This window comes from Homarus americanus, unplaced genomic scaffold (assembly GCF_018991925.1).
Source record: "Homarus americanus isolate GMGI-L3 unplaced genomic scaffold, GMGI_Hamer_2.0 scaffold27898, whole genome shotgun sequence".
Taxonomy (NCBI): Eukaryota; Metazoa; Arthropoda; class Malacostraca; order Decapoda; family Nephropidae; genus Homarus; species Homarus americanus.
In genome coordinates, this window is record NW_024751366.1 from 120,907 (window position 1) to 144,829 (window position 23,923).

Genomic DNA, 23,923 nt, shown 5'->3' on the forward strand with positions numbered 1-23,923 from the left:
CTTTATAAGGTATAATCATGCCACAGATGAACAGTTTTGTCAATATAGTTTATTTTTTATACAGCAAGGAAACGGAACAGCGAAATAAGGTGATAGCAAAAGTAATTCCTGGGGAGAATAATGACTGTGGGTGGGCTAAGTAATCCATCCATCTCAGTCCCTTTCCTTTATTTAAATTTTTGCATTCTCTTTTATAACCAATATTTGTATTAATTCGTCCTTTTTTTTTTAAATCAATACAACTTTGTTTCTCTTGTAGCACCAAATTCCAAAAGCCTCCTAACACTTGTGGTGTTGCTATACCTGGGTATGGACTTCCATTAATACATACACAGGATTATTAAACAATATTTACATATATACACATGTATTTTATAGTCATCTACAGTTAAAAAAAAGACTTCAAAACAGTTATAATTACCCCTTAATAATATGAAGTTTTCTTTGTTTGCAGTTGACGTAACAATATGTTAAGCGACGTCGAGTATAAACATTGAGTGAACTGCTGCCTCAAGTGCTGTGGTACACCCTCTGTGTACTGTCTGGCCAGGATAGAAAAAAGAAAGGCTATTGTGTTCACTAAAGGGTTAATATAAATATATAAAAACATATTCGTGAGAAGCTGGACGATATACCATTCTGTATGTCCAATGAATAAGTATATTCACTAAATGGGATCAATGTATAAAGACTGCAGTATACTCGTTGATACTTAATAACAGACTCGTGAGAAGGAGCAGCTTTACCACAAATGTGTAGGATATTTTTATTTTTGTTTTAATTAATATAAAAAGTAATTTCGGAGAACATCCCTTCCACACGAAGGAGTTGTTCAATTTTTTTTATTTTTTTTCTTCTAAATTTGCGGTTAATATTGGTCCATTATCTGTACCCAGGTCCCTCTATGAGTCAGTTGTCTCCTCCTTACCTCCCCCTCCTCCTTACCTCCCCCTCCTCCTTACCTCCCCCTTACCTACCCCTCCTCCTTATAGGTCAGGTCAGGTAGGTTGATTGGTTCCTTTGGTATGAGAATAGTTTGTTTTTTTTGGCGTGTTTTACTCAAATTTGACCTCCATTTTTGTGCAAATTAGCAGTTTCTGTTCAAATTTTTTTTTTACTTTTTTACAAAAATCGCTAATTGGCAAAAGAAATGAATGCCAGATTTTAGTAAAACACCGAAAAACGTAAAAATAAAAGCCTATTCTCGTACCAAAGCCTGTGGACAGCCAATGGGCGAATATTTACAAATTTTTCTTATCATTACAATAAGTATTTCTTAAGCAGTGGATATTTTGCCATGGCTGGTAAGAGACGACATTTACTAGAACCTAATAGAACCTGATCTAACAAATAAAAGAAACCTACCCAATTTCCTAGCCGGGCGGGGGGGGGGGGGACCCCGTCATATTAAACAGAAAGTACCTAGCCAATCAAAGTTCACTCACGGTAAAATAGCGTTAGCAGGAACTTAGCCGACCATTAAAATCATACATATTCCTCAGTCAAATGACCCATAGTTATTTGACCATATACAGGTACTCCTCGACTTACGACCTACTCGACATACGACTGCCTCAGTCGTACCAAAAAATTTTCAAATTACGTATCTTCGAGTCCCGACGTTAGTGATCGCGCTGTGTACTGACAGAATTTTCGTTTGTAATTCCCTTTAAAATGGCTGGCAAGTGTAAAAGTGAGAGTTCTCGTAGTGCTGAGAAGAAAAAGAGACACCCATTTTAGATTTTCTATGTATTATTTTCGCATTTTCGACTTACTACCAATTCGATTTATGACCTGGATTTGGGTCCCTAACTCCGTCATAAGTTGGGGACTGCCTGTACTGTACTAGTCAATTAACACTCTTTGTACAGTAAAAGAATTAATTTATGACCATCTATAGAAGAGATTTGTAAAGTTGCTATCGGTTTTGGTGTTAATATCTTGGCAACGGTGGAGGAAAGCTGCAAATCTTCCATTTATTTTTGGATATTATAGAGGTAAAATAAATACTTCTATAGAAAACTTCCTAAAGTTTTTCCTTCTCATCAATTGGAGTCGTAAAATATTACATAAATTACACAGAATTTGCAGTACTCAAGAAACAGCAAGTAGGCAGTGGCTTTAGTACTGAATTGACAAATACCATTACAGTACTGAAACTTGACCTTAGAAGGCATTAACCTCTGACTCAGTGCTTCATTTTTTACACATCCGCTGGGTATAGATTCCATACATAAAAATACATTTTTAGTGAAAATCCCAAAGACAACAGACTCTAGTGCCTGTACTGCATGAAATTTGGGGGTTCTTGAAATTGAATATTATACTGCAATTATTAACCATATTTAAAGGGATTTTACTGTAGTAATAATTTGGACTTGTGGTTTGGGTGTTTTTAGTAGGTAAATGTGCTCTTAGCTGGAGTCAGTGAAATTAATTATCATTGAGGCCTTAGGCCCCATGCTTAAGGGTGCTTCAGTCACAGTGCCAAAATTTTTGTATACTGTATTGGCATGAGTTACATTTCTCACTTCCAGATGGTGTTGTGTGGTCATGAAGGAAGCACCAAGTTTTATTCAAGTAAATACGTACTTGTGAATCCAAACATAATTATAATAATTACCAGTATCTTCTCTTGTGTTACAGACTGCATCTCATTTGTTTGTGAAGGAAGCAGGTAATTTCTCTGTGGAGGGTGATGTAAGATGTTCTTACATATCTGGATACACTATGGCATCTTCATAAAAAAACTTCAACATTACCATGAACTCTACTGTTGATATTATGACCCCAAGTTGTAATCACCCGAACATAACAATCACCAGAGGAAGTTACTCACAATCCACATCAACAGCTCCAGCCATAAGTATTTGTGCTCATGGCTGGTACCCAAGTGTTATGACCAAGAGTGTTAGTCACAGGAATACTGAAGATCAGGATCAACAGAGAAATTGTGAAGGTGTCTTGAAGATTGTTGACTCTTTTGACAAAGTTCTCCAGATTTTACAAGCAGAAGAGAAGGCAACAGGGATGCATTTTGTAGGTCATAGAAAGGAAGGAATCTTTGACAGACTTGGTAAGGCAAAAGTTTTGTTATACGTACTGGTTTAACTACAATTTATCTTCTTTAAAAGTTTCAGAGTACTTTTCTAATCTGTTTTCCTAGTTTTGAACGAGAAGTTTAGCTGAGAAAAATTAAAATGCAACAATATATGTATGGCGAGTAGTATGGAAATGGATTATATTTGTGTGATTAGAAGTTTTTATTAAGAGTTAACAAAGGGAGATATGCACAGCAATAAAAACACAGAGATGATGCTGTCTCAATAGGTATGTTTGTGTATCAGTAAAAAACAAAAGGGGCTTCAAGTTGATAGAGTAGAAAAATATTTTAGTTTAATAATATCTACCACCATTTGAAAGTTGTAGTGTATATATGAAGAAGGAATATGAAAGGGGATTGGAAGAGGGAAATTATGCTGACATAAAAATTATATCCCATCAATGGTGCTTCTTTGAAAATTCACCAAAGAAAAATGGATGGAGTGACTGAACTAAACTCATTGCATTTTTTATTTTTTTTTGGCTTAGGGTCAGATATGAAGGCTTATATTGGAGAAGGAAGGAAGCACATCAGATACTCAGTGAGCGTAGGAACAAAGGGAAGAGGCTTTGACCCAGTGCCAGTGGAGTACACTGGGGTGCCCTTCATTGAGGCTGGAACTTATGTCCTGGAGTGCCACTTGGGTAATGACAGTGGAGCATGGAACAAGAGGAGATATGCAGCAAACAGAGACCGGACTAAGGTACAGTGAAAGTTATCTTTTTTTTTTTTTTTTTACTACTGTAATAAATTTATTAGGGTTAAAAAGTATTTCCTGAGAAAATAAGAAACTATTATATGCCCAATTTAATGTGGAGTACAGTAAGTCCTCATTTAACATTGCCCCCGATAATGTTGTTTCGTTAAAATGTCGTTATTCTTCAGATAACCTTGATTCGGATAACTTCCCGCCTATTCAGTATAACATCGTCACGGACTACTTTGCATCACCCTCTCTCATCTTGGCGTGCTAAACTCTCACCCGCAGAGCGTCATAGCGTCCCCAAGCGTCGCCAGTCTTTGTTAAGCTACCACAGCGTTCATGCGTGTTTAAGCGTTTTTGCTTTTAATTCTGCACTCTAGCTACGTATTCGAAATGGCTTCCAAGCACCCATCAAGTGCTACTGATGCTAGTGTTGTGAAGAAGCAATGTAAGACCATTAGCCTTGCCACGAAAATGGAGGTTTAAACCGGGAGGAGGAGCCACCCGCCGGGTCTCAGTGACTCACCACCCTCCTCCTCCTCTGCTCCACTACCCACCACACTCTCGCTCCACCACATCTGTCCATCAGTGAGTGCAATACAAAATAATTTAGTTTATTTATATATATATATATATATATATATATATATATATATATATATATATATATATATATATATATATATATATATATATATATATATATATATATATATATATATATATATATATATATATATATATATATATATATATATATATATATATATATATATATATATATATATATATATATATATATATATATATATATATATATATATATATATATATATATATATATATATATATATATATATATATATATATATATATATATATATATATATATATATATATATATATATACTATTTTCTAAAAAAATGACATTGAATTTCTATAAATGTAATGTATTTTATGGGGCAAAGGGAGGCTGGGGAACATAACTCCTGTATTTTGTCTATTTCTTATGGGGAAAATTGATTCCATTAACGTTGTTTCCGTTAACATCATGGTTTTCAGGAACGGAACCACGACGTTAAGTGAGGACTTACTGTATATGATGATGAGAATGTAAATTTGCATTATCATTTAGCTCAAATTACTTTAAACCTGATAACTAATACAGTACTTACAGAAGGAAAGTGTTCAACAGTTGGTGAAGAGGAGGATTCGTTCACACGATACTAAAAAGATGGGCTGTCCTGCCAAGGTGCACATAAAGAGAATCCTTAAACTTCCTGACTTTAAGGTAGATGTACTATGTCCTTCTTCTCACGGTACACCTTATCTTCAGAGTGTTATGTACAGGACTGTATACTGTACTGTAGATGGAACCAAACAGGGTAGGGTTAGGAGTTAGTTAAGATTAGGAATAACATAATCTATTTATTCGTAGTGTGTTAGGGTTAGAGTTAACTTAGATTAAGGATAGGAAATAAGAGAATATCCAAAACAATTAATTTATGAATTCTATTAGTATTTCCTAATCCTCAACAACCCTAACCCTACCATATTTGCTTCTACTGTATTTATAGGAATACCTTGCAGAATGGTGGCTTTTACTCATTGTAGCACTGAATTCGTGTTATTATATCACATTTCCTGTATGTTTCCTAATAATGTCCAGTTATTTCCACTCACGTTAACTTTAAATATGAATTGAAAGTGAAATGTTCTTTGAAATTCTCTTTTTTCTTCTCAATTAACAGATGTGTTTGCATATATTATACAGTAGACTCGCAACTTACATAGGGGTTATGTTCCTGGGACCTCGCGAAAGCCAAAAACTGCGTAAAGTCAGAAACACTTCTAAAAATCCCCTAATTCGCCCTTAAATCAGTATATATACGTACATACTTAAAGACTCGTGCCTTCTCCCTGAGCACGTTGCCGTTCATATCCTCCACCCAGATGTTTAATGCCTTCTCCACCTTCACTATAGTTACGTCTCTAACCTGGCTAGTCACCTTAGCAATAAATGAGGCACTTGTAGACACTATTTCACTAATTTCCCTCTCCCGAATCTTGATGGATCTCACTCTTGATTCGTTCCGCCCGTACCTCCGTGCCACAGCACTGATCGACATGCCGCCTTTTATTTAGTCTAACACAGCCATTTTTTCTTCCAGGGTCATCACAGGGTTTTGTTTTTCACTGGAGGACCAGAGGCAGAGGTTGGCTTGTGTTTGGGCATTATGAATGAGTATGAGAGAGGTTTAAGCGCACTAAATTGACACACACAAGAGGCAACTGTTACTCCAACGATACACGTGCGGCAACTGAGACAGACAGAGGTGGCCAGGTGGGATGGCTGGGTGGTGCGTTTGGTGTTCTTGCGACCCATTTTGAAAGTTTTGAGCTTGAAATTGGAAATTGTAACCTAACCCCCGGGGTAATCCGCATATTCAATGGTCCCTCGGTTAAAGAACACAATTCCTTCCAGAAGGTCGTTCGTTAACCGAAACCATTGTTTTAATGGGATTTTGGGTAATAGGTTCCAGCTCACCAAAAATTACATACAAAGTAAAAAAAAAATGCAGTAAAGTACACTTACTTTGAGGTGTGTATGTAGAAGGCTCCTGGTTGATGATGATGATGATGATGGGAATTAGAAGTGGGGGTGGAGGAGAAGGGAGAAGAGAAGGCAGTGGGGGTGGAAGATAAATCACCCCAAGCTTGATGACGTCATTTCACCCATAAAATTTTAAGTTTACTAGGTGTAATTCAAGATTATTTTCTTTAAATCAACACTGCACTGCACTATATATTGTCAATATGTTAAATAAATTTCAAAATGACCAATAATTGTACTGTAAAAATGTAAAGATACTCTGTGTTCAAGAGACCTACAAGCAAGATCTTTCCTCCACTGAACCGAGATACAAACTGAGGCCTTGGTGGGTGAGTGAAGAGGCTAATGGGCGCACCAAAAACTAGTTCCCTGTATTGCAATTATGTTAAATAAGTGTTAAAATGACTAAAAGAAATTAATATAAAGCTTGGAAAATTATTGAATAGTACAACCTTCTTGATATTTACTCCAATTTTAACGAATGTAAGCCCTAGAACCGATTTCTGTATTAACAGACTAATCTTCTGGCTGGTGAGCAAGCCAAAGCATGTTGAAACATTTTCGTAGAATTTCATTAACCGAATTTTTGTTCGTTAACCGAAATGTAGATTCTTATGGAAGGTAATTTGTTAACCGAGGCGTTCGTTAACCGAGGGACCACTGTAGTTGAAACCTCATAAGAAAAATCCGCCAAAGTTGCAAGTCGACTGTATGTGTATGACAATAGGGTAAAAAATCATATGCTTTGGAAGGGTGCGTCAGAGTTTAAAGTTGACGGGAGAGAATAATCTTCAGTTTCAGTAACACACCAGGCTATGTCTCACGTCTGGAGCAGGCCAATGACGCTCTGTGCTCCATACCACATGGCCACTCAGCGGCCAATCACAGCGCACCGCACATTCTATCAGCGCCTGTCACTCTTAGTACCTTGTAAACACACCTGTCTCCCCCCCATGAAAAAATGGATTTATGCTGCTGATCCGTCTCAACATGAAAGTATATTCATATAACTACCTGCACACAAAAATCATTGCAATATCTTTGATGGTGGGAAAGTTATATCACTTGTTTTAGGGTTATATGGTGTGGTTTGGTTTATGCAAGTGAAAAAAAAATGCTTTTTTTTTTATGCCATTGATTTTCGTTCCTGAAACTATCATAGCATGAAAGATGCTTTAAGCTGCGTAACAGAAGAATCACTAAGATATCTTTATTGGTTCAAAAGATGTGGCATTTTGAAAGCTTAATATCTTTAACTGCGTTTCTTTTTTTTCTTTTTTTTTCCACTCGGCTGACTGTGTTACTGATAGCTTCATATATTCTATTATAGATAAGGCAGAATACAACAGCAGAGAGAGATGAAAATCGCTCAAGGATTATATCAGCCCTGAAGTGCGACTTGGACACCGTTAACTTCCAGCCAATGTATTACATTCTTCTTCCAGACCTTGACAACCATAAATATCATGTGGTAGCTTTTGTAGTAAGTTGAAGAATCATTTTCAAGTTTTTGTTTCAGTAACATTAACAGTTGTGACTTGCACAACCCCAAGTTTGTCAGTAATCTCATTTGATGTTGTTCAGTCAAATATAAGTTCGTTTTGATATACAGTACTTTACTGTAGTTATATCAGAATCAGTTTTAAATTGTGCTGCTGAAGAAGCAAACTATTCTTAGATGGATGGATATTTATTCAGTAACATCATCATACAAGTTTAAAAATTTTTCATCATGTATATAGACATTGCGGGTGTATTATACAGTTCAGCATGTACAGGGGTATATAGAAAGTGTAGGTATACAGTACTGTACTGTGTATACACCATAAAGGTATACACTTTCCAATGTACTGTACAGTACCTTGACATTGATAAATGTTTTACATTGCAGGCTGGAGTAATGGTACGAAAAGGCAAGGATAGAGCCTTACACCTTCATGAGATAAGGAAGTACTTGGAGACTGGTGCTTACCTGCCTTCTGTTCACATCAATGAGAAGAAAGGCATTCGTATTGCTGCAAAGTCATTCAAACTTGAAGGTTCTTTTGAATTTGCTTATGTTTAATACTTTTTATTTTAAAGTTTCATATATGGCTAATATGTGAAGTTACCTTTGCTTTATTTTGTTGTTGTAAAATATATCCCTCCTAATGGTTTAACATTGAATAAACACTTCTACAGTTTATAATCTTATTTTTTTTTGTGGAATATTTGACCAAATATTTTATATGAATTTCCCAGATAAATTGATGTACTACATTGGCAAGGATGGATGTGAGAAGAGGATTGTACTGTACACAGATGAACAAAAACAGAAGGTCTTTGATGAATATCACATACTTAAATCTCGAGAACATTATGGTAAGGTGATTGTTACATAAATATTTCTGATTTTTTTATCTATGTACTGTATTGATATTAATAGCGAAGAAGAGTCTGCTGGCAGGTCTTGTAATGTGTGCAAGTTAAGATTTTTCAGATTTTAAACTTCAATATTTTATTAAAAAACAACATTACAAGTATCTTTCAGCCTCATTTGCACACAATTGCAGGGTCTCAATTCTCTCTCTTACTATTAACAACTCAACATATATAACTTTTCTCACTCTTCATCTGTTTTATTCTTTCTATTCTTTTATTCTCCTGTGAAATCAGCTAACAATAATATTAAAGCTGGGCCTGCTTGGATGGGTCCCACTGATTGGAATGGTTGTGGACCCCAGGGCCAACCTGATCATCATCAAACTACTGGAGTCTCAGCTGACGACACTGTGGTTGCTGGAGGATCGGCTTTTTTCACACTTTGTTTTTCCAACATTTGCGGCCTGAGATCCTCTTCCCCCGATCTCTTACTTCTATCTGAACTTCAACTGACCAAAGCAACTTCACCCAAACCTTTTCAAGTCTCCATCTACAGCCTTTTTACCATGTTCTGTTCTAAAGGAGGTGCATACGCCTACTGTGACACAAGTGCACCTTGAATCTTCTCTTTATGATGTCATCTGGCTCAAAATATCTCTACCAATTATGACCATTTTCTTTGTTTTCCCAACTCTACCAACTATTTGGAACTCTTTGACTATCTCACTTCTTGCCATGAGTCGTTGCTATCCACATACCCCAACACCGAGATCCTATACCTTGGGGATTTCAATGTACATCACAGAGAGTGGCTTGACTCTTCAAGGGATGACCCAGGTAGAGTTGAAGCACACTCTTTTTTCCTTACTTAATGATCTGGAACAAATAATTAAACACCCTAACATTCTTGATCTTTGTTTTACCTCTAACCCCTCACACTATTCATACTCAATTTCTGCCCCCTTAGGGTCTTCTGATCACAACCTTATTTCTATTAACCTTATTTCTATTAAATCATACTGGGCACGATCACCTCCCCCAGCCCCCTCTAAATGCCAACTATGGCATTATCGGAGGGCAAACTGGCAATCCTTGCAAGAATTTTTCGCCTACTTTCCCCCTGGGATGAATGTTGTTTTTCCACTCAGGACTCCTCGGTATGTGCTGACAGCACATAATAACAAAATAACTACAGAGTTAGAAATTACTAAAGTATATTTGCTAAGTCTGATTGTGAGATTATACTCATTAACATATTTTTCACATATTTTTATCATTTTCTTCACAGCTCTTATACAGGGGGTTCCCAGGTTACGAACTGGTTCCACTCCTGAGGACGCTCTTAAGCCATAAATGTATGTAAGTCCGAACACGTGGTATGAGCATACCATACTTACAGAACAATGTTTAAAATCCCACTTTTTCATAGCATAAGTCCTTATGTACATCTAAAATCACTTAATTTAAGAGAAAAGAAGAAATACAATAATAAAATACAGTAAATGAAAGTAAAAAATAAGTCATCAGGTAAATAAATTACAGTAAATTTAAAGTTTAACCTTGTTTGTATCAGCTGGCGTTCGTAAGTCAGACGTTAGTAAGTCGGGGACCCCCTGTAGTACGAGACTAACAGGACCAAGCAGAAAGATCCCAAGGTACAGTATAGGATTATCTGATATATTCAGTAGTTACATTTATCACTGTATATGAGTTTTGTACTACTTCCATCTCTCTAGTGTGTTGTGTTTAGTAGCAGTGAGGTTGTTTTCCTTACAGGGAATGAAAGTAAGAACCACATTTCTTATTTATACTATATTATTGATGTTTACCCTGTACCTGTACTTCTGTATTTCAGATAGTGCTCAAACCTTATATAATTTGGCAGAGAGGTTCTACTGGACAAGTATGGCAGAGGATGTTATTGCTATGGTAAGATGAATGTTTTATGGTTACCTTTTTCCATTAATGTCTAATTATCATGATTCATCAGCAAATGCTATATTCTCTAGTACTTTCATACCTTGCCAGACAACAATGGTAGGATATATGTACTGTGTTATAACTTGGTTTTGCCTCACCACTATGCATCTGTCCATATACAGGGGGTCCCTGCTATATGTTGTCGAACTATACTTCGTTGACTAAGTGAGGAATGCAACGTAAAAATTCCCATCACTAATGTCGTCGTGTCGTTTTTGACACAGTTGACTTAGTATAAGCAATAAAGAATTTGAATCTCAGTCCCATTGTGTTCTGTCGTGCTGTGTGTAGTGGTTGAGCTTCACATTCAGCATTAACTGTATCTGGACTTATCCTTGCAACAGTTCAATAATAAGGAAAAAGCAATAAATAACATGTGTGTGGTGAGGGGAAGAAAAGTATACTGTATGAGTACCTGTATTACAATGGATATTAAATTGGACATTATAAAACATAGTACAGTAAACAAGGTTAACCCCTCCACTCCTCAAGGTAAGATAAACAAATTTATAGGATAGAGGCTAATATTAATTCATTATAAAATTATTTTTCATTCTTTTTTTATATATATACAGCACAGTGGCCCCTCCATTAACGAGCGGTTCAATTTTCGAGATTTCAGTTAACGAATTAGCTCCCATCAGATTTTCAGTTCTATTAACGAGTACAACTTCTTTTAAAGACAGCCTTATGAGAAACACGCTTTGGTGTGCGTCATCAGCTGATCAGCTGATCGGCTAGTCTGCCAATACGTACGGTAATCTGTTTTATGTTTACTGTACATACATTTGTTTCCAGTGAAGTAAATATCAAGAAAGTTGTGCTCTTGAATATTTTTGCATTTTTTATATTAAAATTATTGGTCATTCTGAAATTTATTTAACATATTGACAATATATACAGTACAGGGAACAGTTTTTGTGCTCCCATCAGCTGATTGAATCACCCACCAATGCTTCTCATTTTAACTTTGTTTACAGTGGAGTGAACATTGAGTTTGTTGGTCTCTTGAATATTTTTTTAATTTTTACTTTAAAATTATTGGTCATTCTGAAATTTAGTTAACATATTGATAATATACAGTGCATAAATTATTATGAAATACGAAGAAGGCATTTGAACCAATACACTCTGTAAAGAATATGGCATGTCATCATCGACTGCCTATACAATCAGCTGTTTGCTTTGTAAACAAAGCCGCTGGGAAAACGACATACACACCTTAAAGTAAGTTAAAATACAGTATTCTATTATTTTTTATTTTTTATTGTACAATATACTGTACAGCACAGTACTGTATTTTGTTTGATTCTATTACTGGTATACAGTACTTTGTATGTACTTTTTCTGTGTGTTGAAACCAATTACCCAATATCCCATTGAAATAATAGATTCAGTTAACGACTTACTGTGCTCGTTAATCGAGGGACCACTGTACGCTGAAAATGACTTTATATTTAAGTCATTGCTTAACCCTCTCATGCACGCAATAAGTTTTTAAGTTTCTGTGACCACAACAAAAGTCATAATGGGACCTGTCATCACCACTCACGTGTGGTCTGGGCATCTTCGTTTTATGGCCAATTTATCCCACAAGATTTATTTATTATTTAATTAATGCATCACTTGGCTTTGTTATTCTTTTGGCTTTAATATAAGCCATAAAATAAATAAATAAGACGAAAAAAGACGACTATATTTTATTCACTCCGAGTAAAGAAAATAAATTCCCTACATCCTATCATGGATATCTTCAAACAAACCTACCAAGTGTAAAGTAGTTGTACAGTAGAAGTAGAATTGCTTTCCAATGGTGGCTTTCAAATTTTTATAAATCTGATAGTTTTGGAGAAAATTGCAAAAAAACTATAAATGTAAAAAAAAAAAATACCAAAATATTTACCTGTATATCTTTTTTAATTTTTTGTACATGCGAGGTTTATGGTATTATAATTTAGTGCTTTGTATAGCTTGTAATGTTAGGAAGAGAAAGGTGGTCGTAAATATCCTGTACTGGTTATCATATAACCAATTTTTGAAGTTGGTGGGCTGGCATTTTTTGTTTGTTATGCATATAATCATATTGTATGAATTATGCATATATTCAGTTACATGCTTAATTTCAAAATTAATTTATAAATACCTTATACAGTATAAAAATATACTGTTTAGGCCATATATATATATATATATGATCTATATATGGTGGAGGTGGTGGTACAGGTTGTACCTCTCTAGTCCGGCAACCTCGGGACCTGACCGGTGCCGGACCATGGAAATTCACCCTTTTCCTGGATAGATAGTGACTTGTACAGGTACTTCAAGCAACCATATTCATTTTTTTACATTAATTTTACTGCAGCTAAACTCAGGGTCTTATTTTCTTCAGTTTTATATGTAGAACCAATCAGTCACTGGTTTCATAAGCTTTAACATAAACAATGCCGGCAGCCGTCTCGTCTCCTCTAATATTCCACGTATTATTCATAAATTGTATTGTTAATTTTGCACACACGTGCATTAATTCAATAAAAACAAATTCAGAAACATTAATTAAAATATATATGAACAGTAAATAAGTGATGCTTTCATATTCTTATGTAAAGTAATGATGATATGTTTTAACGTGTGCACATGCGCACTTACATATGCGATCTCTCTTTGTCCTGGAAGCCTTCAGCAGCCACTTTCCTTGACAGTGCCAGGGTCTTTCTGAATATTTTCATTAAATTCCATCAAAATCATTTTCCTTGTCATCGTCTTAAGCACCAAACAGCTCCTCCCAGTCTTCTTCTTTCAATTAAAAAAATGTTACAGCACATGTATATTTTACCTAAACTGTGCCTGAATGAATATATTCTCAGAAATAAATAGTAGTTTTGCTGAAATGTGATGTATCTCAATGTAAAATAGGATAAAATACATGACGAAAACAAAAGACTTTACCTAACCTTCCAATGTTCAACAGATGTTACTCGTTTTTTTAATAGTTTTCGGTTAAAATACTGTTATATTACAATGATATTATATTCATACTGTGCTTGATATACTACATTCACGGAAATGTAATATTTTTGCTGAAATGACGTACGTATTACAGACGTATTTCAGTGGAAAGTGGGATAAAATCGTGACGAAAACAATGACTTTTGCTTTCTTTCTTTCAAAAGATGTTACCGTAATCGCTTTTCGAATGGTTTTCAGTTAAAAAAACTGTTGCATCACAAGTGAATTAGGATAGAATATTATTGTAATACAACAGTTTTTTAACTGAAAACCATTCGAAAAGCGATTACGGTAACATCTTTTGAACGAAAGAAAGCGAGTCATTGCTTTCGTCACTTTCCACTGTAATACGTACGTCATTTCAGCAAAATATTACATTTCCATATTCTCAGAAATAAATAGTAGTTTTGCTGAAACGTAATGCATTTCAATGTAAATTAGGATAAACTACATGAAAACAAAAGACTTTACCTAACCTTCCGATGTTCAAGATATGTTACTCGTTTTTTTAGTAGTTTTCGGTTAAAATACTGTTATATTAGTGATATTCTATTCATACTGTGCTTGATATAATACATTCACGGAAATGTAATATTTTTGCAACTACAATGCTGATGTCAACACAAGCGTGGTTACAGCGAGACTGACTGAGTGAGGGAGAGCTATGCGTGTGTGTGAGGTTGCGGGAGCGGGCGGTGTCCCGTGTTCGGTGCCGCTCGCGAGTTGAATGGCGCGCGATTTGAATGTACTTCAATTACTTCAATGTACAGAATATTCCTCCGGCGGGGCAATCCGAGTATTTGCAAATCCGTGTATTATAAACCCGCGTATGTTAAGGGCCAACTGTACAGTACATGGAAGTAAAAATGCTTAAAGAATAATTTAATTCAAGTATTCAGATACAGATCTGTACCCCTAAAATACATCAAAACAAACCTCAAAGTTGGAAAACATTCAGAGGAGGACCTGTCAGATCACCCCAGTGCTGTACCCTCCCTCTCACTCACAGTACAAGGAACATTTTGTATTTGAATCTACAGTATGTCTTATACAGGGGGTATATTGTTGTATACTATGTATACCTAACAGAGACATTTGTTTACAGATAACTTCATGTGATTATTGTAGGTACAAGAAAAGAAACAACTCCTTGGAATATACTTACAGCCATAAAAAACAACTCCAGGTGAGAAATTTATACACAATCCATGATATTTTATTTTATGTTTTAGGACGAGTCATTCTACAACTATTTAATTTATATATACAGTTCAATAATTAACATGGTTTGCATAATTAGGAATTGACTGATTAATATTGTGTCATTGGGATATATTATATTATATTATGTGCCCCATCTTGCTGATTATCTTCTTTCTTATACAGCCACTCCTCGACTTACGACAGGGTTAGGGACCCAAATCCAGGTCGAAAGTCGAAAATGCGAAGATAATACAGTCAACCCTCACTTTACGCGGTTAATGTAACCCACAGGGTACCGCGTAAAGTGAGAAACGCGTAAAGTGAATAACATAACATATGGGATTAAATGAAATAGAGACCAGCTGACCCCCAAACTCCACTTTTTCCAACACAATACCTATGTTCTAGTAAAAATAACATCTTAATTTTATGATGGTACATGCACACAATTAATACTTAAGAGAAATAGAGAAATACAGTCGCCAAGTTAATGTCCATTCAAATAATGGACTCCACTCCCTCCCCCTCTTCTCACAGTACACTCACTGGCTCTTCCCTCTGAGAAATTTTGGGGGAAAACCAGGTATAGTAATAAATAATACCTCAAACTAAAGTTAGGATATAATAATTGACATTGCTGGATTCCTTGTAAGACCAGGAATATTTTGAATATAAATGTCATATTTTTCACAAAAGATAACATATTTACTCAGAGTAAACATTACATCTAAAATTTGTATGTCTAATGCAAAATCTATGATGTTTATATTCAAAATGATCATCAAATTGTAAGAATTCCAGCAATGTAAATTATATTCTGGCCGGATAATTTGTATGAATTTTATGAGCTAAATAAAAAAATTATACTTCACCCGTGTAAAGGGGTACACCCACCGCGGAATGTGAGCATCCTGGGTTCTGGCAGGGCACCGTGTAAACGTGGAATCTGGGACCGCGTAAAGTGAGGGTTGACTGTACATTGAAAATTTAAATTGGATGTCTCTTTTTCTTCTCAGCACCACAAAACTCTCACTTTTAAGCATACCAGTCATTTTAAAGGGAATTACCAAAAAAAATTTGTTAGTACACAGCGCAATCACTAATGTCGGGACTCAAAAATACGTAATTTAAAGAAAAAAATTTGTACACCTGGGGTGATCGTAAGTCGAGGAGTAGCTGTAATTATCTGTTTCACTTCTTTTCTCGTCCCCTGTTTGATATCTCTGAAGAAAATGGAATCTTTGGCTAATGTTGACTTTATATAATTTATCTGAGTGTACTATACTTACTTAAACATGGTGTTCTTACTTTACTGTGTATAGTACTGTACTTAATTAAAGAGGGTTTACTTTTTTACCTTTATCCTCTTCGCCACTGATAGGCCCTTTAGCTGCTTTGGCGGTCAGTCACGTCTGCGTTATTCACTGTTAGTAAGCACTGGGCATGCACTGGCTCCTGAATATATCGGAACCTGCGTATGTGTAGACCACACACGCAAAACACATACCGGTACAAATAAATAATAATGGGAAAATCCTCTCACAAATAATCAGAAACAAGACAACAAAATGTATTAAAAATGTGAGAGTCTCCCTTCGTGTTAACTCCATGCTTTGTTATTAAAGTTAACTTTAATAATAAAGCACAGAGTTGACTTGAGGTCAGACTCTCACATTTTTAATACATTTTGTTGTCTTAAAAGTTTCTCATTATTTGTGAGAGGATTTTCCCAGTACAGGGTGGGGCCCCCCAAATTCGCGGGATTAGGCTCTCAAAATGACAGCGAATCGCCAAATCTGCGAATAACATTTACTGACCGGGGGAGGGGGGGGGGTACAATTTTACTTGTGTGCAAAGAAATGTACTGTATATTCCTTTATATGTTTGCCCTTAGGACAATTATTTCTTTTACCTGTAGTATTGTATATGTGTTCTATTAATAAAGTAATAGAGTACGGACTTGAAGGTGGACTCACATTTTTAATAAATTTGTTTCTGATTATTTGTGAGAGGATTTTCCAATTATTATTTATTTCTATGTGTTTTGTGTGTGTCTACACACACACACACACACACACACACACACACACACACACACACACACACATTTACAATACTGGTAAAGGAAATTACTGTTTCTAGAACGAATGGCTCCCTGTCCCAGTCGCGAAAATGCCGGCAACTTTAAAATTACCCACAGACATTTTTGGGTACATCCAGGGTGTCATCCGCGAATAACCGAGAACAGCGAAGTAAAAATCCATGAACTCGGGGGGGCCATACTGTATTATTTATTTGTATGTGTTTATTGTGTGTCTACATTCACATATATACAATACAGGTAAAAGATGTCCTAAGGGCAAAGACATAAGGGAATATACAGTACATTTCTTTGTACACAAGTAAAATTGTACCCCCCCCCGGTCCATAAATGTTATTCGCGGATTCGGCTATTTGCTGCCATTTTGAGAACCTAATCCCTGCTAAATTTAAGGGCATGCTGTACAAGATTATCACTCAGGGACATTCAAAATTAATATGTGGAATTAGAATTAAGACATCAAAATGAAAAGGTGTACAGTACATTAATTGTGTTAAACTGAAGTGAATATCACATAAAAAAAATTGAATTGATAAAATATTCATACTCGCCACACTTATGCCGAGTCTTTAATGAATATGTAAACAAATATTTTCCATATTTACTGCCTCGATGGACAATGACATAAAGCGAGAAACTTTAACAAAAAAAAGCTTTAGATAACCTATACTATGCTTAAATAAAAGTTTATTGATACCTTTTTCCCCTGGCCTATAGTGCATTCTTTCTCAGCTGAGAAAAGATGCCCCGCCCCCTTCTCAAAACTTACAGCTGATTGGCGGTTTCAAATCTGTCCGATTTCGTCTTGAAGTAATGATGTATTTCTAAATGAGTTTATTCATAATCATTGGGATGACCGTTTCTGACGAGAAAGATATTTAGGCCTAGCTTGTCATAGGTGACAATGAAATGTAGTGCAGTAGAGGCATGCCTAAGGGTATGGTGAATTAAAATGAATATTTTGCTTATTTGATACGTATTCTTAACCATTGTCGTCCATATGCCAAGGCCTACCTGGTCTGAGTGGTAAGTGAAATATTGCCAAATTTTCAGTTTTTGTTACAGAAACTTTTAACTGGTCTGTTTCTCTTCCTTGGTATGTAAGTCTGTGTACAGTAAAAATCCATCACAAAGAAATACTTTCAAAATATTTTGACAAAAAACTACCAAGGAAAAAAATGTACAAACATTTTGGCGACTGCATATCTAACCACCACTTATTTTTACTTTTTATTCTGTAACTCAACTTTTAAGATTGTGATTTTTCTGATTTCACCATCGATTTCCTCGTGATTTTCTCTTTCTTGCCATGTGCATTTTATTTTTGAGGGTTTCATATAATTTCCCAGCCTTTTTTACATAGGAGGGCATCATTTGAATAAATATTTGACAATGTCGCAGACACAAATAGTGCTCAGGAAAAAATATCTTCTCTTCGATTTGTGGCCATTCTGTGGGATCAAAAGTGATCTTGTGACAGTCTCGTTAAATAAATTTCAGACGATCCTAAGAGTGTTAATAGGGTTTACTTGCTTCACAGGGTGTACAGTACTGTACTTACTAACTTCATACTTAACTAAGACTGTTTACAACTTAACAAGGTGTACTTACTTTACAGGGAGGGAGCCATCATATGGTGTGTGAGTTGAAGAGACTCAAGACACCGGCAACCATACAAAGAGGATCGTCCAGTATAAAATCTAATGTCACCTTGAAACCAGAGTGTCTCCCAGCTGGTGAGATACACAACAACTTTACAAATACTACAACTTCAAAGGCTTTCTTAAAGTCAAATTATCTGCCATCTAGTGAAAAAGATAACAAGTTAACAAGTATTTGTGACAACATAATACATAAGTCATCAACACCTGTGGATGTCAGTGGTACCAGAGTCCAGGACACCCACCTAAAGGGAACTCTGAAAGTAGTTGACTCATATGAAGAGGTCTTGAAGCTTATTATAGCAGAAGAAAAGGCAACAGGAATGCACTTTGTGGGGCACCGAAAGGAGGGAATTTTTGACAGGATCGGTAAGGTTGGGAGAGTTTGTCTTGTGGTTTCTTCTAATTTTGTCTTCTTCTGTTTCATATTGTTTAATAGATGAGATATTCTGTATCTCTCTATGTATCGTTACTTTTAAGCCCCAGGCACCGGGATACGGTTGGTATCCCCCCCCCCCCTTGTGGGTATAGTATTTGGGAAATTTTTTAAACAAATAAAAATTAATTTAATCTTACAAATTGGTCATGCATGATGTAAACAGTAAAGAAATACATGTCCTTACCCCAGGTTGGCATCAGACGGGCTAGGAAGAGTCGAGAATGAGTGTGAAGTGGAATGTGTGTGACATAATGGGGTATGGTTGGTAGTACGAGGTAAACAACACTGATTTGTAGGCATTATGAGGTACAGGACACTGGTGAGGCATGAGTTAAGTCTAAGGGCAAGATCCCTCCATCAGAAAACCTGAGAACTTACTGAGAAGAGATTGGGAGGCTCGCATGTGTGAGTGAGTGAAAAATAAATGCTGACTTGGCAACATAATCTACCGAAGTCCTGTAAACACCAACATTCACACAACTTCAGTCACAGTTCTTATCCACATCTTTAAGATATGGACACTCCCTGGGTTATGGATGGGTTCCATTCACGGAGGCTATCCATAAGCTTGGAGTGACCCTTCCCTAGGTAATCATTGAACACACATAGTACACATAATTTATATACAATTACTGTACACGTATGGGACCATTTATCCAGCTTGCTTGGGACCTGGGGTAATAGGATAGGGTTTTTCTGGAATTTTGAGCACCAAGTCTAAAATGTACTGTACAGTAAACCCTCTGTAACTGCCTGTGAACACCCCTAAAAGTAGCATTAACTGTACACTTTAACATTAAACTTAAAATTCTATGCATATAAAAATCAGTAACAAAATCATATAAATAGCATTAACCTTTTTCACCACATTGTCCGATGTCGTAATTACTCCAAACAAGTATCATTAAATCACCAAAAAATGAAAGTGCTAATTTGAGCTTTTTTATTACTTTTATATTATGAGAATAACATGAAGTTTGCATATGACACAAAAATCCGATGAAATTTGGGTAACTAGTGGAATTCTCTGTTTTTATATGAAAAATATTATGACAAAATTTTGTTATTCATGTATTCTGCAAGTAAAGTGGTGTATGGAAATCAAATGTTGTCAATATTGCCACAAGAAGCATGGATCATGGCCTACAACAAAGTTATTCATCACTGTAAATTCATTTTTCATGTAAAGTATAACCGGGTTTTGAGGTCCAATAATTTTAGGTGAAATCAAACAAAACAGACAATACAAACTCATTTCAATAGTCATAATATCAAACTTGCATATATTTACTTATTTTGTGAACTATATAAAAGCATTTTATAGACTTCCTTACAAGGAAGTGGCATGACTCTTCTCAACAACCATCTTTCACTCATGGCTCTGTAAAGGGAGATAAAGTCAGTACAAACACATCCCAGTAGCAAAAAAATTAAATAAATACCAGTAATTAGTCAGTAAAAATATGCCTTAGTTACTACAAAATATTTGTTCTCCCATATTCACACCGCCACAAAATGAGAAGCCCAAAACATGAGTATTTCAACAGTATTCCTTCTTTTATATATATTTTTATAATTGACACACTTACACTGCCTGTCCCCATACAATAGAATAAAAAGTTACCTTATTTATATGGTAGATAGGTGCTTAAAAAATCTCATATGATGATCTGCAATACCTGGGCTCAGGTGTCAGGTATCTTCTGCAACTCTACATTGGTGTGTTGTGGTTGAAACCTTCACCGATAGATAGCAGCACAATCTAGGGCTGGCGGTGCATTCAACTTGGAATAAAGTTAATTTAAACAGAAAATAAATAAAATTTTGATGTAATGGACTACATTTGACATATGCAGTGAAAGGGTTAGTGAAAGCATAAAGAGAGCAAAAATGATACAAGGTTGTGTACAAATTGCATCGCTCACCCCTGGTGCTTACCTTAGCAACGATGCTCTGCCACAGACCCTCTGACCACACACTTGCCTCATGGTTTCACAATCGACACCCATAGATACTTAAAACTTTCTGCATTATGATAATTATTTACTTTATATCATTTTTTTACTTTGTGTGTGTAAGATTGTATGTGTATATAACTGAGAAAAAAATATTAGAAAATTATGTATACAGTAACTACCTGAAATTACGAGTTAAAAAATAACCATAACGTAACATACAGTTCACAGGTGGGGTATGATTGGAAATATCCCCACTTGGTCTGGGAATTACTTGGTGCTCATTTTAAGTAGGACTTAGGAGAGAGCATCCATAAAGTTCGAAATCCATAACCCAGTAGTGTTTGTACTGTATTATAAAAACACTCACACACTACTCAGGGAAAAGTATTGCAGGAATGCAAGTCTTCTATCCACACATCCCTGTGTGTGTGTGTGTGTGCGCGCGCCTGCCTGCCTGCCTGCCTGCCTGCCTGCCTGCCTGCCTGCCTGCCTGCCTGCCTGCCTGCCTGCGTGCGTGCGTGTATCATATCTTAACATCCTGGAGTTGAGAGCATGAGAACTCAAACAGTTATTGGGGAGATTGTAACCAAATTTGGCGAATGGGTGTATCAAAACAAGATATCTGATGACTTCAGTAATCAGCTTTTTCTGCTGTCATTACCCAGAGTTATGGTATGCTGGGTACTTCCCAACCTCTACTGGCAACCTTATGTTATTTCTACTAAATTCTTCGAGAAACTCCAGTGTCAACTACTTTCTCCTCTCTCACTTCCACTTTCATACACAATTTTTGGCTTGTTTCTCTGTTGGTGTCCTTCACACATGTTCTCCTTAAACTTGCCATCTACATGAATGACTGAAAAAACTACCTTGTGTACCTCTCCCCTCCCTGCTGTGTTTTACTGATCTCCCTGGGTAAATAGATATGTATATATACAGTACAGTATTTTTGTTTATGGCCATCCTACAGTGAGTGAGAAAAGAATTGATAAAAGAGAAGAAGGAAATCCACAAATACCCAAAACAATTAATTCACTTATTTTGATAAGTTAAATCAATTCTCATGCTGAATGTCAATCCTGTTTTATATAATATATGGAGGGATTATCATTGAAAATTTTATTAAAGTTTAAGTTACTATGCAGTATAGTATAGTATGGTATAGTACAGTAAAAAGTCGATTTAAAGCGATTCAATTTAAGATAATTGATTTAAAGCGACACCCACAACTGTCAAACGTGTCACTGTCACCCCCCCCCCCTTCCCAGCCAGGGTTGGGTGGTTATAGGCTTACAGTTTTTATCTTATATAATATCACAGTCTAAAGTTAAGAGAATATAATTTGCATTGCTAGAATCCTTGCAAGACAGTGAATAATTTGAATATAAATGTCATATATTTTGCACAAGAGATAAAAGTTTTAGCACTTTGTAATAAAATTAGTTAGAACTAAAATTTGTATGCCTAATGCGAACTATAGCATGTTTATATTCAAACTAATCTCTATTTAATAAGAATTCCAGCAATGTTAATTATATTCTTCCAGGTCAGTTTAGTGACATTTTATAAGAGAAAAACTTAGTCATTCAGGACAGATAAATAAATAAGCACTAGACCTTGGCATCAACTGTCATATTCCTGTCAAACATATCACCTCACCTCCCCCATCTCCCCATCAGCTGACCGCTAGTAAACAGACCATTTCACGTTCCATAATTTTAGCTGTGTTGATTTATGAGTGTTTGTTTTAACATAATGCTACAAAAAACAATGTTTTGTTTATTCTAGGAGATGGGCTGAGGTGCATCTGGGTAGAATCTTAGTCTTCTTAATTCCAAACTAAATTATTCCATTGAAACAACACTTTGAATGTATCTCGTGTTATATCAACGTTCTACTGTATGGTATAGTTATAGTTCTTTAAGAGAGTGGGTGCCCTTTCTTTACTTAGGGTCAGATATGAAGGCTTATATTGGAGAAGGAAGGAAACACATCAGATACTCAGTGAGTGTAGGAACAAAGGGAAGAGGCTTTGACCCAGTGCCAGTGGAGTACACTGGGGTGCCCTTCATTGAGGCTGGAACTTATGTCCTGGAATGCCACTTGGGTAATGACAGTGGAGCATGGAACAAGAGGAGATATGCAGCAAACAGAGATCAGATGGAGGTAAGCCAAAAAAAATTTTTTAACATCAATGAAATTACATAATTATTTAAAATAAGGGCACATCTTTTTTAAATTTCTATGAATTGTTAAATGTGAGATAACTGTAACATAAATATTCATCTGTGGTGATTACACTGTATCACCATGTACTGTACTTTTTTCTCATAGCTGAGATTTGAAACAGCACTAGAGTTATTAGAGTATTGCCTGTGTGTTTAAGGAAATAAACAAAGATAAATTCAGTGAGTGAATGTAGATTTTTTCATAGTACAGTACTAAATAAGATAATGAATTACCTCTGTAAAATGTGGGATGAAGTATACTGTGCTTTTGGTCATATTTGTTAAATATTCAAATTGATGAAATTCATTATAAACTTGTTTTTGTATCACAGGAGAAAAAACTAATGGTCACCAAGAGAAGAATCCTCACACAAAGTACAAAAAAGGTTGGCTGCCCTGCCAAAGTGCACATTAAGAGAATTCTGAGAATGCCAGACTTTAAGGTGTGTATCATAAGTTCATTATTGTGCACCCATCAAAAAAGATATCATGATCCTTGGTTTTGATGGAAATTTGAATAAGCTAGTATGTACAGACAGATGTATCTGTTGGGTTGGTACCTCTA

At 35.7% G+C, this 23,923-nt stretch overlaps 1 protein-coding gene across 8 annotated transcripts in view; it reads left to right on the forward strand.

The window, feature by feature from the left end:
* Positions 1 to 503: 503 nt before the first annotated feature.
* LOC121854646 overlaps positions 504 to 23,923 on the forward strand; it is a 37,873-nt gene continuing 14,453 nt past the window's right edge. For 3 of the 8 annotated variants that reach the window (XM_042349332.1, XM_042349338.1, XM_042349339.1), the window contains exons 1-12: positions 504 to 755; positions 2,647 to 3,076; positions 3,592 to 3,806; positions 4,976 to 5,098; positions 7,752 to 7,904; positions 8,313 to 8,460; positions 8,663 to 8,782; positions 10,638 to 10,711; positions 14,874 to 14,954; positions 18,691 to 19,102; positions 23,082 to 23,296; positions 23,691 to 23,801. In XM_042349332.1, coding sequence (XP_042205266.1) covers positions 2,764 to 3,076; positions 3,592 to 3,806; positions 4,976 to 5,098; positions 7,752 to 7,904; positions 8,313 to 8,460; positions 8,663 to 8,782; positions 10,638 to 10,711; positions 14,874 to 14,954; positions 18,691 to 19,102; positions 23,082 to 23,296; positions 23,691 to 23,801 — 1,965 coding nt within the window. In that variant the 5' untranslated portion in view covers positions 504 to 755; positions 2,647 to 2,763. The remainder of the gene's footprint in view (positions 756 to 2,646; positions 3,077 to 3,591; positions 3,807 to 4,975; positions 5,099 to 7,751; positions 7,905 to 8,312; positions 8,461 to 8,662; positions 8,783 to 10,637; positions 10,712 to 14,873; positions 14,955 to 18,690; positions 19,103 to 23,081; positions 23,297 to 23,690; positions 23,802 to 23,923) is intronic. The other 5 variants (XM_042349335.1, XM_042349336.1, XM_042349333.1 and 2 more) reach the window with 5 other exon arrangements.